Source organism: Erithacus rubecula (assembly GCF_903797595.1).
Source record: "Erithacus rubecula genome assembly, chromosome: 6".
Lineage (NCBI taxonomy): Eukaryota > Metazoa > Chordata > Aves > Passeriformes > Muscicapidae > Erithacus > Erithacus rubecula.
In genome coordinates this window covers 57,485,503-57,505,362 of record NC_136688.1, presented here as the reverse complement: position 1 = coordinate 57,505,362, position 19,860 = coordinate 57,485,503, and the positions used below count along the sequence as shown (strand labels likewise).

Below are 19,860 nucleotides of genomic sequence, written 5' to 3'. Positions count from 1 at the left end.
TCCTTTGTGCCTAGTGTATCCCAGGAACATTCCCCAGCCCAGGGAGATCCCATCCCTACTCCACAGGACAGGTCACAAGCCTTGTGCTGCTCTCCCCACTCAGCACCTCGTGTGAGTCAGGACTGGTTTCAAGGGTGGGGAGGTTTATTGGCAAGTTCACCCTGTGAGTCAGGCTGGTAAAAAAAGAAAACAGAAGTATGTTCCCTTTGCTGTGAGTCACTGCAGTCTTGTCTGGAAAACAAGAAGAGTGCAACAGCCACCACTGAAGTTTCCAAAGCTTTCTCTGACGTGGCTGATGCTGTTTTATAACAGTGACTCCTTTATACTTTGAGTGCCAAGTTAGAAGCAGAGTCCTTAAAATTTCCAGCAGATGCAGCAATTTAGAGCAGCACACTGCTACCAACAGCATGGAGAAGCTGTGGCTACCCCCTCCCTGAAGTGTTTCAAACCAGGGTGAATGGGGCTTGGAGCAATCTGGTCTGTGGAAAGTGTCCCTGCTTTGAGCTCCCTCCCAAGCCAAACCATTCCTCAGCAGGAAAGTCATTAAAAGATACCTGAAAGGGCCCCTAGAACTGGAGATCAGTAATGAAGAAAATGGATTCCAGCACACACCAGCTTCCTCTCTTTATTCAGTGTAATCAGTACACAGCTTCCAGTTTAAAACTTAACCCAGACAAGCTCCCCTGCAGTGGCAGCAACACTTTCTGCTGAGGGACTGAAATGTTTGCTTGGTTTGGGATCAAGGCTGGTGGAAGGATGTGTGTGTTACACTCAGGTCACCAGTACAGGAAGAAGCCCAGTAAAGTATTTGTTAAAAATATAACAACTGGTGGTACTGTAATGCTACTCCTCAATTCCAGAGTCTATAGAACTGGAATGTTCCTTATACACAAATATATTACAGTCTGGATGGGGAATGCACTAGGAACAAGATGAGAGAAGAGACTGAGTATAAACATGTCAAAAACCAGTAGAAAACATGGGTCCTTAAGATACTCAATAGAAAACTGCATCCTTAAAGGAAATAATATCAATGCTTATTTCAATATACCACAAAGAAAAGGTATTATCTGACTTAGCAATGCTTGTTCTGAGTTGATTTCTGGCATTACCAACCCAGTGGTTGTCAAATACCAGGAAAGCTTTCCCAGGAAAGAATTGCATGCATCCAGCACTGCCCTAGCTGGGGCTGAGGCAGGTGTTAACACAGCAGGCACTGCAGCCTGAGGTGCAGAGGTGCCCCCAGAGCATGGCAGTGTTCTGGGGAGGGAACAGGCTGGGGCTCACCCCAGAAGGTGCCCTCCCAGCAGAAACAGGGAACAGGCACAGCTGGTGGGGTGGCACCTTGGAACAACAATAAGCCATTAAGTCAGTCAGCTCAGGGTAGAAAAGTTTAAAGGTCAGCTTTACAACCTGGAGGAGACAGGAAATACATGAAATGATACCAACATAAAAATGCTTCAGGCTGTAGTCAGAACTAGTCAGGATTTACAGCCAGAGGATGCAGCAGAACACAGGCCACTACTGATGTACAGAAGAGCTTGGTGCATCACAACTGCACCATAAAATGATACAAACCCCATTATCAGATCCATTCCACAGGCACTCTTCCTCTCTCCACACAGTTCCAGGGTAGCAGGTTGTGTTCCAGATACCCTCTGTGGGCTTCCCATTCATAGAATTTACATGCTTTGCATTTAAAGTCACTTTTCATTGATCCCCAGAGGGGCCAACAGGAGAAAACACGATGAGGTCACTGAATACTTCAGCTGCTGCAAACTTCTGGGCTTTGGTCCTGACAGGAGTGAAGGGAAGCTCAGCATTCAGCATTGGCTGTGGGAGGAGCCAGGGTGCAGAGTCAGTGATTGAGGAACACTTAAACCACAGAGCACTGGAAGGACTCTGATGTCCCCAAGAGTAATTTTGCAAGCTTATTTCCCAGGCATAAAATAAAAAGTGATTACACATGGTCTATATTGAAGACAGACATTCCTTACTGAAGTCAGTAATCCATATTTTAAAGAGGATTTTTCACAAGAAATCATACACTCAAATTCTACTAATTCTATTAAGTATGAAAGCTTTTGCACACCAGCTTTTCTTTGCTGAATGTTACTTCCAGCCCTAAATACTAAGGTGATAAAAAAAGATAAAAAAATTTAGGAAGAAAAAAAAAGGCTGTTAGAGAATATCTACAAGGACATTTGTAAGAAACACAATTTAAAGGCTCAATCTGATAAGAATCAGACATTGTCCTGCTACAAATGTCTTGATTCATCCTACACTCATCATGTGCAATAAGGAACACCAGTGTGAGCCCAAGCAAGGAGACAGCTGGAATGTGGTTTGTATTTTAAAGTTATGTCAATTGGCTTGATAAAATCTTTCAGAGTTTAATTTTCTTTGTGCAATAACTGAGTCTGCAGCAAAGGTGAACAGTCCTGCAACATGCAGCTTGTCTTAGTCAAATAAACTTGAAGGTCAGCTTACCATATCAAGAGGATTTTGGTCACTGAGAGTCAAATCACTGCATGAAACATCTGAAAAATAAGTATATGATTAAAAAGAAAGTTAGTCTGGTGTTGCCAATTCTGAAAAAACAGTATTGTTTTCTGTCTTTATTAAAAGAGAAATCCAAACTCTAAACTGTATTTATTTCTTTATATTAGCTTTCCCCTTCACATATCACTCAGAAACTACAGAGAAATCCAGTTTGCTCAAGTGCAATGTGAATTTAAATCACACCAGCTACAGGAGGCTTTTCTGACAGCACACACAATCCAAGCTGACTTTGATTTCAAAGAGCAACATTTAGATTTTCATAAATCCTTACAATAACCAGAAAGCCCCAGCAATGCCACCCAAACTGCAGCATGCAGCTCTGAGATCAGCACCTGTCTGATGCATCTGTGGCTCTCCAAACTCAGCAAAGTTTGTCTCCTTCTCTGGGCTGCACATGATGATGTCTTGCTCTTGTTCTGCAGCAGACAGTTCCATCTCTTCCATGCCATCCATGGCTTTTGATTCACTGCTAGAATTTTCCAGAACCTGAAAAACAGGGATTTTCACTGTTCCCAGCCATTCCCTTGTTATGTCAGGCCAAGTCCAGACATCCAACCTACAGTTTTTATGGACAGTTCAGGAGAGATGGAATTTTAACTCCAAGCACTGTACAAGGCACAGGTTTAGGGTTTAAGGCTGTGACTCATATCCCAAACACCCTTCAAAACCTGGAAATAAATCCCTCTGGCAGTATAAAAGAAGTTCTTCCACAGGAAAGGAAGTTTTGAACTTCAAGTCTTATCTGTTGACTTTTCCTCAGAAAAACCTATCAGCAACACTGAAAGGTTTCCCCAGAGAGTGAAATCACCAAAAAGTGATTTCTCACTTTGATAGAGAAAGGATGAAGTAAAAGGCATAAGCAACCAGGATTTTTAAAATATATATGTAGAAGGATGGAAGAGAAAATGACCACTGCCATCATGCACACTTCCAAGCAGTAACACAAAATTTAAGGACTCCATTTCCAATTAAAATTCTAAAGTATGTTTGACTCAAAAAGCATAGACTTTCACTGATAGCACAGTGTCATCTAAATTAGAGGCCACATTCCTGCTTTTTAAAGGCTACTCAAACACAAGCAATGTCACCAAGTCTTCAGACATTTCAGGGCATGGATTTCTGACACTTGGATTAGTTCTTGCTGTTCCTTTAAGGAGATTAAGAGCCCACCCAATGCTCTGCTGTGGAGTTTGCTCTGAGGACTGAGTGCTGTTGTTTTTAGTCAGGGACCATCAATGCACAAGCATTTTAAAAATCCCCACCAGAAAACAGGAGGTGGTGAACTCCTAGGAACACTGCTTGTCCAAGTGACAAATATCCTCCTGGAGCAGCCAGAACCTCCAAAATGCAGCTCTAAAAGCAAGACAAGGCCCCACCTTTATCCACCCAGAGGTAAAAAAGCACTGCCCTGAGCAATACACAAGATTTCTAAGTGATCAGAAGTCCAAGTGTTTAGAGTAACCAAAAGAATTTTTCCTCTACTACTAAAACAGAGTATTTAAAGCACATCTAAGAACAATGCATGACTTACCTTATTTCCCTCTGCTGTGTCAGCAACCAGACACCTTTCTTCTTCAACCACAGAAATACTGCAAGAGAACACAAAACATTTTCATTCTTCTCAATCATCTTCATCAGTCACCTTCAAACATCTTCTGACTTGTCCAACTAATCTTACAATTTGTTCTGCAGTTTTGCTGCCTTGGCTGGCACAGGTGAGCTACATCAAACTTCCTGGGCAAAGCAACTTCTACCCCAGCAGCAAAATTACATTTGGGCAAAGCTCTTAATATTTGCTTAAGGGAAGGAAAAGTCACAAGTACTTTGCAAATTTTATCACTGCCAAATTGAAAGGCAACATTTAATAGGTTTTAAGATCATGTCTTTCAGTTCCAACTCTAAAATGATTTGTACAAGGTTAATTAAAGTTGATTAAACACACCTACCTCTGTTCAAGACCATCAGGGAGTTTATCCAATGGGGGAGATTTTTCAGTGGGAAGTTGGTCCATTTTCAAACTCTGTGCTGGGTGGAAGCCTTTGAGGCCTGATGGGGTTTGTTTTGCAGGTGCATCCTCAGGGTCACAGAGAGGAGAAGGAACATTCAAAGACAAAGATCTAACAGATGATCTGGGATTTGCCAGTTTTGAAGGGGTCCTTGGAAGAAAACCTGGAAAATGTGTTTAATGTTTCACTCCTACAGCAGTTTCCAGAAGCTGCAATGAACTGATCATTATGATTCTAAGCAGGCACACAATTGTTTTCTGCTTGCTGAATCATCTTATACAAATATTAGATGAAAATCTTATATACACTTGCAAAGAGAAATTGAAATTATTAACTTCCATCTTTCAAATTAGGCAATTTTAATAGAGTTTAAAAGACAGAGATTCAGAACTGATGCTTATAACATTCTATGCTGGAGTTGGCTTAAACCCAGTGTTGCTCAAAGCTTTTCAGGAGTTCCCCCCTCCTAACAAGAGGCACATGAAAAAAATTGTGAGTTTTGTGATGAGAAGAGAGATCTGGGCCCAAAAAAAGGGAATTTAAAATCAAATTATGAACTAGAGATGTGAGAGAAGCAGAAGTACTACAAATACTGACTGCACATAGATGTCAATAAGATAAGATACTGAAAATAAAATTATATTCTGAGCACCCATTAAAGAACCTGAACTATTAAACAGCTTTTATAGCAGACTGGATTATGTTACAATCTTGTTAACCATGAACACAGATCATGGGTAGACTTTATTTGCAGCTTTGAAGACAGCACTGAAAGAGGTTTAGTTAAAAAAAAAACCAAAAACAAAAAACAACAACTCCTGTCCTACAATTAGAGGATGTGAGCTGGCATTGACTTTGATGAAGAGGCTCATCAGCTGAATCTGGGAATGCTTGGATTAGAATTTCATTATTAAATTTATGCTGGAAAAACATGAAGCAGCTATTTCACCTCTAAGCAGGGATTTCATGCTGCCATAGCCACTCAAATCAGCACATTCATGTACAGCAGTTTACTGGGGAGCCCTGATGGAATCAGTCACTGGTTGAAACAGTACAAACAGCACAACTGAAACGGATTAAACTGTCTCCAGTGCTCTCAGGACACTGAAATCACCATTAAGCTTCACCTACCTGAAAAGTTTTTCACAGGGCTTTCAATCCTGAAAAACCCTGCATCAAACACCACTTTGTCAGCCTCTGGCAGGCTGTCCTGCAGTGTCCCCTCAGCAGCTTGGCCCTGTCTCAGCCTGTCCCTCATGGCTGCTTTCACTGAGGCCAGGCGGCTCCGGGCAGCACTTCTGGCAGCTGCCTCCAGCCTGGGCCTGGCCAATCCACTGGGAACTGCCTTCCTCTGCAATGGAAAAAGCTGGTCACACCTGGGAATTCTGCATTGGAGCACTTACACACAAAGCTCTGCACAGGTGCTGCTGCCACAGCCACAGCAAGAGCCAAAGGAGGCTCAGGGGGGACCCTGTGGCTCTGCACAAGTCCCTGGCAGGAAGGTGCAGCCAGGTGGGATTCAGGTTCTGCTCCCAGGGAACAGGATGAGAGAAACTGCACTTAATTGGCACCAGAGGAGGTTTGGAATGGATATCAGCAAGAATATCTTCACTGAGAAAGTTGTCCAGCCCTGGCAATCTTGGAGTCTCCATCACTGTAAGGATTTAAAAGCTGTGTGGATTTGGCACTTGGGGACAGTGGTGGCATTGCCAGTGCTGGGGGAGTTGGACTTCATGACTTTTCCAATTTCTACAATTTTCTGCATCAAGGCCTCTCCTCATCCCCAGCATCTCTGGGGGATGAGATCCAGGTGTTAAGGTAAGTCTGTGATGAGAAGATTTTTTCTCAAGTGAATTTGCAGTTCAAAAATCCTCAATACAACTTTTTTTTTTTTTTTTCCCTAATAAATTCAATAAGATTTTGGAAGCCCTGGGATGCAGGGACTCCTAGTGGCAGGGACAGTGTAAACACAGGAGAGACTCCTGGCTGCCAGTGAAGTTCTCTCTTAGCATTCAGTTTTCCAAGGAAGTTTTGGTTTGTACCACCTGTAGGGTTCTGGCATTTCTGGGCAGCTCCCACAGACCACATTCCCTGTTTTCCCATGCCTGGAGTTTCTTATCCACCCTCATCTCAATGTTGTGATTAGTTAAGCAGTCTCAAGGAACTGCACAGAGTTTAAGCAATGCAAATACAACTTGATACTCAGAAGCAATTATATATTTCAAACCAAAGAGAGATAAAACTCACATTACAGCTTATTTTGCAATAAGTACTAACTTATTTTGGAGAGTATCAGATCCATTTGTGCTTAGAGAAGCAGCAGTTTAAAGCCACCCATAGAGTTGGCTTAATAGGAGATCATTGTAATTGAGCACTCCCTGCCCAAAATTGGCAGTCATTCCCAAATTCCTGTGTGGTTCACTTTCCTGTTAAGGCAGTGGCCCAGATAAATTACATCTGAGGGGTAAGTTTATATCCTAAATTTAAGAGATTTGTCTCACTAGCACAGAATCCAATGACTCCAAAAAAGTTACTATTCATTCTTAGTTCTAATTTTACCAGTCAAGAGAGGCAACTAGGACTAAACTCACCAAATAATTCAAGTGCACATGGGAGAGGTGAGGGAGAAGGGTGCACCTTGAGAGGAATTTAACTTAATATTCAATATATCTAAAGAAGCCATACAAGATGTGCTTTAGGGGCTATTCATACCTTGACAACTGCTTTGCTTGGGACATCAAGAGGTTGCCACTCATTGTCTTGAAGCTTCTTTAGATTATCAAATTTTTTATTCACATCTTCAATCTGTTGGTCACATTTAAGGAAAGCAAAAGAATATATTGTAAAATAACCTTTATTGAAACAAGCAGAATCTTCCACCCTGCAGGAAGCCTCTCTCAAATACCTCTGAAGAAGCAAATCAAACTCTTATGCTCTCTGCAGAGAAGTGAAAACTTATGGCTAGGACCATAACAAATTCATCTTTGTATTTTATTTAACTACTTACAAACTCCTTTGTTGAGTGCTAATTTGCAAGTACTGTTGAAAGCCTAATAATTCAGATTATATTTCATTCTGAAACTAAATAAAGCATCAACAGAGGAAAAGACATGAAGGTTTTCTACCACCTAAGCTCAGCCCTAAATAGAATTATTGTAGTTTCTACATTATTCTCACACTGAAGCATGGAACTCCTACTTTTCAGGTGAGCTTCAGGAATCTTCAAAAAAATGAGAGGTAGACATTGTGACTATACCCTCACTCAAAAACAGAGTAAGGTTAGGCCAAATATATTCATTCCAGAAACAGACAAGATACACAGGCCACAAGAAGACACAACAGAAGAACTGGTCCATGAATTATAAATCACAGCATCCCAACTGCAACTATTCACTGTCACAAAGTGTTAAAACAAGGACCTGCCTTTTTTACATTAAAGATAAAAAATAGAACCTGAATATATTAAAAAAAAAAAAATTTGGTTCATAAATAACTCCACCAATTTTATCCTACTATATTAACATGCAAGTCCATACCTGGAAATTAACCATATCCCAAAATCCATCCAGGTCTGTACAGGTTGTTTCTTTTTCACCTCGTTGAAATTCACAGTTATCCACCAGTCCTTCAAACTGTTTGAACCTTTCTCCTATGAGCAGCCTTGTCTGACCAACTGTGCTGCGAATCAGGTCTTTAGCTGGTAGAAACAAGAAAAAAAATACAGGATATCTTGGATAAATAAGTGTTTGAGGAGTCTGGAATTTGTTGTCCCATCTACTGCAAACCTGCAGTTCAATCTAGATGAAGCTTTCCTGTCCACTGAAACACTCTGAAGTTGCTTCTTTCAAAAAAGATTAAAGATAAGCATTGCTGGAGTCATCTATATTTTCCCAGATAAGGGCACTTATTCCACATTAAAAACTAAAATTATTTCTAAGAATCAGCTAGGATAAAGCTCACACATTTAAATACACTCCAGACTGATGTCAGAACAGCTATTTCAATCTGCACTTTGTTCATTTTATCAATCACCATCACTGAAAGTGCTACAGAGATTTTAGGAATAGGAGACTTTTTGTATCTTGAGGCAGGATACACCTCTAAAATTCCTCTGCAGATTTTTTTTTTTTTTTGCTATTTTGCAAACAGCAGATACATGTCCTTCTCTCTGTCCCATTCAGTTCCTATAACCCCCCTCCTAGTGCCTATTGCAGCTCTTTCTTACCATCCTCTGGAATGTCCAGCTCAAGGTTTCCTTCCCACTGCAGGCACTGAGACAGCAGCCTCTCTGTCTCAGTCCGAAGAACATTTCTGAAAATACAGGGAGAGAGAATAAAACAAGGATTTGGAGAAGTTCCTGACTTGTGGCTTGTAATGGTTACTATCTTTTTGCTCTCAGAGAAGGCACAGTCTTTGAGCTGAAGATTAGATTGTTTTCTTTTTGCTGAGTGGCTCATGCTTTCAAGCTCATGATCCTTAGGACAAGGTGCTAGACTCTAGAATTTTACATTCTTTCCTTGCACTTAAGGTACAAAGAGGAAGAGAGGAATGTCTGCCTGCTCAGGTCACAGCTGACAGACACCAATCACCATAAAATCAGGCTGATCTTTAGAAGAAGTCTCATTATTCATATTAAGAGCCTTCAAATGGACATCAAGGCAGTGAAACAAGTGAATCCAAACCTGAAATAGGGCACATCATGCTCTTGCTCTCTTGTATCATCTGATTTCACTGCAAGTGCTGTTGAGACAGGACTTGTTTTGTTTAATCTCTGAGTGGAAGTTCTCTCATCTGATTCACTTGCTGAAAAACATGAAAGAAATTTGTTCAGAATCTAGTTATAATTAATTAAAAGCATTAGAATAAATAAAATGTCAACTTCCTACCTCCTCCTTTCAAACTTGTGGTCATTTGCTGTTCCTGAATGCCTTCAACACAAGGTGGAGTTTGAGTTTTTAAATTAGGCTTTTGTGCTTTAGTTTCACTGGATTTTTCAAATATTTTGCTGCAAACAAATCAAAGTACATTTAGTTAAGATACATTGAGAAAGTGACATCAAATATGGCAAATTTCAAAGAAATGCACAGTTTAGAAGGCAAACCTCCAGACAACACTACAGAGCTCAAATAAATAAATAAATCTGTGCAGACAGATACAGGGCAGAGTCCTTGACAGCTGCTCCTCAAGCATGGATAGAATTATGGATTCTATCCACATCTGCTGTTGTGTTAAATCCACATCTAAGCAATGATAGAAATCATGAGGATCAGGTGTTATAACACCACAACACTTTGTTACAAAGTGAATCTTTCTATAGAAAAACTGTTTTTTGTACCCCCACAGAGAGGTTCACTTGTATTCAAGGCCCCATCAGAAGGAAGAATCTTACACTGGAGATTTTGAAAAATTCCAGACAGCACTGGGTGTCAAAAAAGCATTTGCCCTTGAAGGAGACATGGGAGTCACAGTGTAGGTTGCCAATCCACTCAGAGGCTGAAACACAAAGTTTTGAGGTGCAAAGGAGCGTGTTCTGGGTCTTCTGGGAGAAAAATTGTTGTTTTCCACTGAGGTTTGCTCTTGCTGAAGTTCTACTGGCACTGAGTGTTTGGAATCAGTGACTTCAAAACTTTTCACCCCTGGAGCCTCTCCAGCATTTGTCTCCACTTCATGTTTAGAAGAAATAATCTGTAACAGCATGGATAGACAAATCAAATCATCACATCAATCATGTGTTTTACAATAGACAAGGGCTGAATTATGAATGTCTGAAAGCCACCAGGAAGGGAACAGTTTAAGGTAAATCAGCTCCTAAAACAGCACACCTGGACAGAAGTGATGAGTTACCAACAAATCCAACCATTTTTGACACCTGAAAATTATTTTAGAAACAGAAGTGACACTTCACTACAAAGAATGCAACAATCCACTCCAGGAGATAAAGCAGAACACCTCACCTACCAAAACAATAATCAAAATTGCCAAATGTTTGCTCCCATTTCTAGGAAACAAAACTTTAAGGTGATGAAGTGCTCAAGAGCAGAAGTACTGGCTGCAAATTCAACTAGGCCTGTTGAATAATCATGGTTTATGCACATAATCCAACCCAAAGACTGAAAACAAACTGGAATAAAAAGGCTGATAAGTGAGGAATGCAACCCAAGACAAGTGCAGTTAGCACTTACCACAGAATGCCATTAAAAGTGGAGAGAAAACCTATACAATAATTCACATTCTTCTGAGATGAGTGACCAGATAGTCACACAGAACACATTTCTGGGATACCCAATTGAGATTCTTAGCTCAAGCCAGCCAGAAAAACTCTGGGTGTTTTTCATCTTCAATCCACTGAAAGTCTTGTTATACTTCAGTCACCTCTGCTAGGAATGTAAACCTTGAATTTTGCTTTTAGCCAACCTTTTCAAATGAGCTGCCTGTGGTTACTGCAAGAGTTTACCTGGCAGGGACTCCTGCCTGTGAAGAGGTGCTTGTCCAAGGAAGATACAAGTGCTCTTACCTCCTGTTTGGCTATGATTGCACAATCTCAAACACACTAAAGCACAGCTGCAGTTACAAGAGCAAGGTGGAGATGGCAGGTGTGAGAGGGAAGAGTGGAGGAAAAGAAGGAAAAAAAAAAAATCACAGACAGCTCTTGCACAGAATTGTCTGCAGATGAATAAAAATTCTGGAAGTGATGACACCAAGAAGCACAATGACTGCCCTCAGCTGTAAATCATGCAGAGAATAGTATTCTATCTTGTAGAGAAAAGCATTTCCAGCTTTAATTTTTTGGTGGATCAAAACTTAACAATGTGTTTATTTCTTAGCTTCTAGAATCTCATATTGTTACCTGAGCAGGAAAAGGATCCATTCAGAATACACTTCAAAAAGGAATGAACTGCACAAAATTGATTAAACCAGCAAAACAATCTTTTTTCTTTTTGACTGAAGAAATTAGAAATTATGGGGCTGTCCTGTGAAGGGCCAGAAGCTGGATTGGGATAATCCCTGTGGGTCTCTTCCAAGTCACAGTATTCTGTGATTCTATATGAGCACTAAATTTAATCTGAATTTTTATAATATGGCAGTATAAATACATACAACTCCTTCCCAAATTCTGGCTTATTAGTGAAATTACTACTTTTATGCTTGAGCACTTCAGTTACAATGACAGTTATTGGCTCTTAAATCAGTTTTACTGCTTTTCCATTTCAACTGTGACATGACCTACCTCTATGGGATCAGGTTTGACAGCTTTCTTCTGCTTTCCTACGTTTGCTGTCTTTCTCTGTGACTGGTTACCTACAAAAAGAGACACTCCCAGAGGTCAAAAAGGCATCTGATTAATGTAATCTTTCACCAAAACACTGCCATAAAAATCCAGTTGCTAAAGACAGGGAGACTAAAGACTGTTTTTCTTGGGTGGGAGGTGGCTGGAGAGAAGAAACAGTATTGCAAAAGTTCATTCAAAAGAAAACCAGGCCTAGGATTTAACAGCCTAGTAAAAGATGTATCACAAAGAAAACAGATTCATTAAATCATCAATCTTTAGATGTCATTTAGTAAAAAAAAAAAAAAGAAAAAAGTCACCTTATTTCCTAAAAGGTTGGAGAGAGAGTGACAAGCCAATTTGAATTTAGATTTTTAATTTCTATATGGCACAGGAATTCTGTTGGTGCATTGAATTCTAGTAAACAGGCAAACAAAGAAATTCCTAACCTGAAGAACAAAGACATCCAGAGATGTTCCTGCTCACATATTTAATAATTATACAACCACTTTGAAATGCCAATCTTTACCAGTTGTGGCTTTGTTCTTTGAGTTTGCAATTACCATGTGGACATGGAAGCTCCACACAGATGGATTGTGTGGGAAACTGTCCAGTGTTGGTTTCAACATGCTGATGTAGATATTGCACCAGAGCTCCAGACAAAAGTCTGAGTGATCCATTTCTTTTCTTAGATGATAATTTGGCATGACTTAAATGCAGTCTAAGGTACAGCTGAGCTGCACAAGTCTGCCTCACTTACCAGCAGTGGCAGCAGTTGGTTTCAGCACCTGCCTGGCTGCAGAGGCAGCTGCTCTGGTGACTCTCATATTTGGGGCTGGTTGGGCTGCAGTTGGCAACACTGCAAAACAGATTAATCCCAGAGATTCCAAGTTCAAAAGGAGATGCACTCAGGTAATAACAAAGTTTACATTTTGTAGAAATCAGAAAAATACACCAGAATGAACAGGGTTGGGTGGTTTTGGTCAGTCCAGTGCACAGCTTGACCTTGGCATCCAGCAATGCACTCAGGGATCCTGACTGGAGGTGCTTTTACTGTCCAGGTCCATCAAGGTCCCAGTGTGCTTGATGCCATGCACAAAGCTTAAGGAATGCTTCCCACTGCTCCCTGCAGTCAGAATCAAGGCCCTCCCTGGTCTGCAGATCAAGTTTTTTTAGAGTAACATCTTTGCCATGGTTATTTGCACAGCTGGAAGCTTAAGCAAACCACTGATGTAACAAAGGGATGCCCTGGCCATTATATGAAAGATTCCCAAAGTCAGAAATTAATGCAATCTAACAAAGTACTCTTAAGACTAATTGGTTCTGAAATATTTTATCAAACATGACAAGTTCATGCACCATATTAATGTATCTTAATAATTTTCATCTCTGTATTTTAGCACTGCTTCTAATAGGTTTTTAAAATGACAGCATTTTCCTGCACAGACAAATTTCATGGGAGTTCTTTCACTCCCTGCCTGTCTGAAATCCCCACTTGGTTACTGTTAATGCTACTCCTGTCTTTAATGTCAAGCTGTGATTCTGTAGAAGCTAGAATGAAAAGCTGGGAAAAAATTACTATGTAAATAACTACAACACTGGATTTATCAGAGATTCACATCCCAAACATTTTTATATTGGTGTTTCACAGAATCACAATGGTTTGCATTAACATCAACATTCCACATGACTTTGTTGTATCTACTTAAGGATATCACTGAGCTATGAGGAAATTTCTGATCCAATATATTCTAACCCCTTAAAGATGGAAGAGGTTGTTTTTTATTTAATTGCTGTTTTCTTAAGAAATACCTGTAATTGTGGTACAGAAAGTGACAGACACTGGAGGCACTTGCTCCTTTCTAATAGAGCAGTCACTATCTGTGATGTTCTTCTTGAGGCAAACTGAAATCTCTGCACAGATCCAGGAGCTGAGGTATCTGGCACTTGTGCACTTTGCTTGCTGACCTGTTACTTTGCCCTCTCCCAGGGGGAATAATCAGTAACCAGGACTGTGAGGATCATGCATTCCATTTCCCCCAGAAATGTGACCCCTAGAGCCACACACTTGATCATCTCCCAGCTGCTGACCTTGGTAGGAATGGCCATCTTAAAAATCTCCTTTATTCTTACACACAAAAATGTACTTTGGATCTTTCCCCCAAAACCCCCCAACCTTCAGGTTCAGCTGTGTTTCCATACCTTTCTCTTTTTCAGCCACTTTGACTGTGCTCATCTGTTTACGTCCTGCCTGTGTAGAGCGCACACTCTGCACATGGGCACTGACCTACAAGAAAAAAAAAAACACATTATTTTCATAAAATATCAGATTTCCAGAAATCCAGCAGCCCAGTTTCTTTCCTCATCTATCTATCCTAGATTACAGTAAAGGAAAAAGTCAAGTAATTTGGCACAGGGGGCTTTAAAATAGGGAGATATTAAGAATACCTTAAAATAGATCAATTTAGGGATATGTTATTGCACATTATCCAAATAGCTAATAAATTGTCAGAAAAAGAAGGAAGAAAAATATTTAAAGAACAATTTAAGTATCTTGAAAAACTTGATTGAAAAACAGAACTGGAAAACCTGAGCTCTTTTCTGCTTGTAGTGATCTAATCAAATTTGTAAAGATACTACCCTGAGTATGAAATTGTATCCTTTTCTCTACATTTATTCACTCAAGTTAAAAAAAAAAAAATATATATATATATGAAAAATAAAAAAACAAACCGTAGAAGACTTAGATGCAGTTGGTATCAGAGTTGGTATCATGGATTTTCCCTCTTGGATCTTGGCTTTTGATCGAGTAATCCTTCCAGAGAAAGCAGGAGCTGCCTGGAAACATCCCCAAGGAAATGAGAGTTAATAAACTCCTTTTTCCCCTTGTCCCTGAGAGACTGAGCAAGAAGCATAAATGTGAAAAATAACATGTCTGTGCAAAATGGCTCAAGTGTGCAATATGGAAAACTTTCAAAGCTGAGTTGACTAAATATGAACAAGTTACTAGTTCTAAAATAACACAGCTCATTCATCTCTGGATGAATCATTCCAGTTTTTGAACTGAACATAGTCACAAATACAGAAATTCATGTCTGATTAGTACTATTTCCAGCTTTGTTTGAAAAAGAGAGCGAACCAAATTACTCCCTCATTGTTCCTTATCATAACAAAGATCAAGAAAGCATTTACAAAATAACACACCCACCTTGTACACAAACAGCAATTTAAATGGCACACACAGATGCAATTAATCCAGATATGAAATATTACCCTGCTTACCTTCTCTCTTGGCTTTGCTACTGCTGGTTCCTCAGCAGCAAGACCAAGAAAGCCAGGTGCAGCTGGTCTGTACAGCCCAACCTTGAAGACTCCTTTCTTGGCTTTCTCCCTCTGCTCCTGCAGCTTACGAAGCTCCTTTTCCTCCTTGTAGCGCTGCAGCATCTGCCTGCGCTCCTCCATCCTCTGGGTGGCTGCACTGGGGGCTTGTTCTGCAGCACACAGGGAAGACAGACATGTCACAAAATCATGAGGATGTTTTTGAGTCAAGGAGAAGTCAGAAATTTCCAAGAAACTTTCCCAAGCTGGAAGAGGAATGTAAGTCAAACAGCGGAACTGATTGGAATCTCTAAATTGTTTTCATCCTTCCCATTAAAAGGGAATTCTGTGTTAAATTTCAACATACAAATAGATTTCCCCAAATATCCACCTGAGGATTACTATAAATTCACTCCCATTTCACAGGCTTGCAAGGTTACTGGTATGAAAATTAACATTTCATCTTCTGATTTGGTTTATTTGCAACAGTTTCTCAAACACTTGCAGAGTCATTGAAAACTGAGCTTTAGGTCAGGTTTAGATATCAAAGTCTGACTTAGGCTGAGAATAAATGAGGCAGAAGTTGTATGAAAGAACTAAACCTTAAGATGATGCCAAACTTGAATTATGTCTACCTGAAAAATTAATATCCACTTCTAGTTGAAATTTAAGATAAAAAATTAAATTTCATATTTGATATTATTTCATAGACTGCACTCCAATAATCTTTAAAAAATTACTATCCTCCAATAAACTTCTGCTATCAAAATACTAAAGGTGAAAGTATTTCTAAAAATACTGTTAACATTTTCAAATATTAACTTAATTTCTTAGACCACAGGCATCCAGGAGAGCCAGGGAGCAGAATTCAGCATATATGCAGGCCCCATTTTCTGAGAGGAAAATGAGCTGCCAAAAACTAGCCATTTTCCAAATAAAATCCTACAATGCATTTTCCCATTAATTATTTTATATGTAACATAAAATTACCCATTGCTAAGCAGATTTTAAGCACATGACAGGCATCAGATGATATTTTAGATTGGAGTTTTTAACAAAGGACAATGCAACCATAAAGGCACTTCTTATTGAATATTAATAACAAAAAGTATTCTTCCTTTAGCTGCTGCACACAAAGACCAAAGCTTCATTCATACCACTGGAGCAGTGAGGAGGGTATAGCTACATTAAGATTTTATTGTCTTAATTGTAACACCTGGAAAAGCTGATAGGCTTTTAAATCTTTTTTTGTCAAATTAGAATGTTGACTACTATGTGGTTTCTGTGACAATGCTACTTAACCTACTTAAAAATTTCGGCATCGAAAAAAAATTTCGACATTGAAAAAAACAGCAAGTTTTTACTTACTCTGTTTCACACTGCTGTTCCCTTGAGAGCACAATTCCTTGTGCTCAGGGATTCCCCTCTCCTTGGAGAGCTGAACATTGACATCTGCCAGGCCAAACTGGCGGCCCTTTTCAAAGAGCTTGTGCCTGTTCTCCTTCTGAAGGATGGATTTCCTGCGGGCAACCTTGGTCCTGAGGGCTTCTGTACTCAACTGCTTCTTGTACCGACTGGCAAACTGGGAGGTTGCAGCCATCCTGATCACCTTGGACAACAAGCACAGTGATCAGGAAAACTCTCATGGTTTGGTTTTCATCTTTGTTAATGTTATGAGTAAAGCTTTGAAGTCTTTTTGTATGTGACCAGAGAAAACTCCAATGACAATTTCAGCAATGACTTTTTCAGCAATTTCTCGTTATTATTATTCATACCGGGGACCAGTTTGGTTGTTGAGTGGTTCCAAAATCTGACACAGAATTAGGATCCCATGCCTGGGATTGGCTGGACTGCTTTGTCCACAGCTGCTTTCCACATTAAGGAGATGAGCAAGTAAATGACAAGGCTGCAGGACAATACTTGGAAGCAACATTCCATTTAGATTAGACCTTCTGATAGCAAGGAATTTTGTCATGCAGCAGAGTAGTTGGAACCAGGATGTTTCCAGGATGCAACTGCAATACAATAGTGTTTATTTCAAGCAGCATTTTTCCCACCTTTTTTAACCTGAGGAAGCCTTAAACCAATTGTCAATTATTTTGCACTTGCTGTGCTAACTGCACCTAAAGGGGCTCCAGGAGAGGTGGAGAGGGACATTTTACAAGGGATGGAAGAAAAGGACAAGGAGGAAGGGATGTAAATAGACAGAGGGCAGGATTAGATGGAATATTGGGAAGAAATTCTTCTCTGTGAGGGTGGGGATGCACTGGCACAGGTTGGCCCATCCCTGGCAGTGTTCCAGGCCAGGCTGGACAGGGCTTGGAGCACCCTGGGATAGTGGAAGGTGTCCCTGCCCATGGCAGGGGGTGGAATGAAATGAGCTTTAAGGTCCCTTCCAGCCCAAACCATTCTGGGATTCTGTTATCCCCTGCATCCCCTGAAACTTGTCTTGTCCAGGGTTTTTCACATATCTCATCTTCCACCACTAACAGGATACAGCTTTACAGTAAGCAGGGTGACAGAGCTAAACTAAACACCCAACAGTTATTAATTCATTGGTAATTTAGTAATTTATTGAGGTTCTTAATTCAGGACAGCATGCTCTGATCAAACTGAAGGAACCATCAGTGAGCTGAACTGAAAAGCCTTAATAATAGATGCACAGGATTTCTTAAAGTCCATCCCCTTCCCATCTATGTGTTACCAAAAGCCAAAAACTCAACCAGCACCCTAGCTGGAAAACCCAAATGTTAGAAGGAAAAAAAGCAGTGAAATAGAAATAAATTAAATATACTTATGGGAAAAGCAGTCCAGGAGAGCTGTTGGAAGAAGGAATACAGCCCAAGCCTGTTCAGATGCCAGCAGTGCTGGCAGTGGCAGCTCCCTGTTTCCCACTCCATGGAAGTGTTCATGGAGGGAGGAACTTGCACAGCACCAACAGCACCTGCACAACCTCCTGGAATTGCTTAGAACAGATACTGGAAAGAAAATGAAATTGGTGCATTTATCCCCCCCCCGCCTTTTTTTTTTTTTCCTGATATGTTCAGTGCTGCAGGAAAGAAAAAATGGTCAGTGGAATTTAGAAAGCAAAAGGGAATAAAAATCAAAACTCAATTCAGGGACTGGATCTGCTCCACACAATCCTGAAGAAAGTGTTTCATGCTAGCACCACCTGATGTGTGAGTATCTTGAGCTTCACACTGCATCTTGCATTCCAAGCTTTCAGAAATTGATTAAAAATGTCAGATAATGATGAGTGCAAACAACTCCACTGCAGCTCATAGGTCATATTTGCCCTGGCTTACATTTAAGTGATTAAGGGAGGTTAATTCATGAGCATCTCCATATTTGAACTGATCCTGCTAGTAATTACAGAATTAGTCATTACAGACCTGTTAGTAATTACATGGCATTACAGAAAGCTATAAAGAAAACAGTGGGAATACATCTCTACTATCTGTGCCCTAAAAGCAGCAGGCTTTTGAGCACAGTGGATGAGAAATATTCCTCAATGCAGCAGTTTAGTTTCTACAGCCACTATTTTTTAGGACAAGGTTCCTAAATTTACCTTTAGACATGTTCTTTAAGTTCAGCAAGGTTACCAGCGATATTTATGGGCTCATTAAAAATGAATATCATGCTCAATATCCCAAAGATGTGTTTAGAAGAAAAATACCTGTCTCTTCTTCCTCCCAATTTATTGTTCCCGTGGAGTATCTTGCCCAAACAGGAGCCTAGAAGATTAATTGATATTTAAATTGGCATAAACTATTAGCAAGAAAAAGACAGAATTGCTTACACAAAAGATTTGTGACTGGCTAACATATAGTACCAAAAATTAAAGCTGAACATTTATTTTGATGCATAACAGTGAGGGAAAAGAGACATTTTTGACCAGCAACACCCTAAGAACAAAAGGGCAATGAGAGCATGAAAACTTCTAGCCTGAATAGTGAGAAAACAGAGCAGGAAGAGCAAATATCGCTGCGTTTAAAGCGAGTACAGGCTGAGCCAAACCTGGACTCAGCGGTTCCCAGAGGCCCCTCAGCCCCTTCCCCGCCAGCGCCTCCTGCTGCTCCCATCCCAACTCACAGAAGCACCGCTGTCAGCCCACCGCCAGCGAGACCCGCCCGCCAGGCCCCCTCACGGAGCACACTGCCGGGGAGCCAAGGTCCCTCCGACCCCTCAAACGCCGCCCGGGGCCCCCGATCCCCCCGGGCCCGCCATTACCGGCCCCGGCTCCGCGCGCCCGCAGTGCCCTCCGCGCGCCGCCCCGCCTCGCTTTCAAATCTCACCCGCCAACGCTCATTGGCCAAGCCCGCAGCGCCGGCTCCCATTGGCCTCACCCGCGGCCGGTGATTGGCAGCGCAGGAAACGCACAGCGGGTTGCTGATTGGTAGCCCGATGGCCATCCTTAATTTCTATTGGCTGTTCGATGCATTTCCCCGCCCATGCGTGCCGCTCATTGGCTGGTGGGGTGAGGGAGGTGGAGCCGCTGAGGGCGCGGGGGCGAGGCCTGCACGGGGGGTCCCGCGCGGTGTGGGGGCGCTAAGATGGCGGCGGGGGTCTCCTGGTGCTGGTTTGGTGTTGCAAAGCCCTCACTCCCAACGGGAGTCAGGGACAGTAGTGAGTTCTCGCACCACCCACAGAATCCCAGAACGGACAAGGCTGGAAGGGACGCCAGTGGTTCATCTGGTCCAACCTTCC

At 41.1% G+C, this 19,860-nt stretch overlaps 1 protein-coding gene across 2 annotated transcripts; it reads right to left on the bottom strand.

The window, feature by feature from the left end:
* Positions 1-599: 599 nt before the first annotated feature.
* On the bottom strand, positions 600-19,516 carry DLGAP5 (DLG associated protein 5). 2 transcript variants are annotated; one of them, XM_079308361.1, is made up of 20 exons: positions 19,384-19,516; positions 18,830-18,887; positions 16,522-16,762; positions 15,118-15,326; positions 14,569-14,673; positions 14,038-14,122; positions 12,596-12,694; positions 11,797-11,867; positions 9,958-10,253; positions 9,455-9,573; positions 9,251-9,371; positions 8,794-8,879; positions 8,105-8,265; positions 7,281-7,373; positions 5,700-5,919; positions 4,509-4,731; positions 4,094-4,151; positions 2,895-3,048; positions 2,491-2,540; positions 600-1,833 (listed from the first exon to the last, which is right to left on the bottom strand). In XM_079308361.1, the coding sequence occupies exons 3-20, from the start codon at positions 16,751-16,753 to the stop codon at positions 1,711-1,713; spliced, it is 2,505 nt and encodes an 834-aa protein (XP_079164487.1). In that variant the 5' UTR covers positions 16,754-16,762; positions 18,830-18,887; positions 19,384-19,516; the 3' UTR covers positions 600-1,710. The 2 variants fall into 2 exon arrangements, with proteins under 2 accessions (XP_079164487.1, XP_079164486.1); XM_079308360.1 differs by having other exon boundaries at positions 14,569-14,686; positions 15,119-15,326; positions 19,384-19,449.
* Positions 19,517-19,860: the final 344 nt, after the last annotated feature.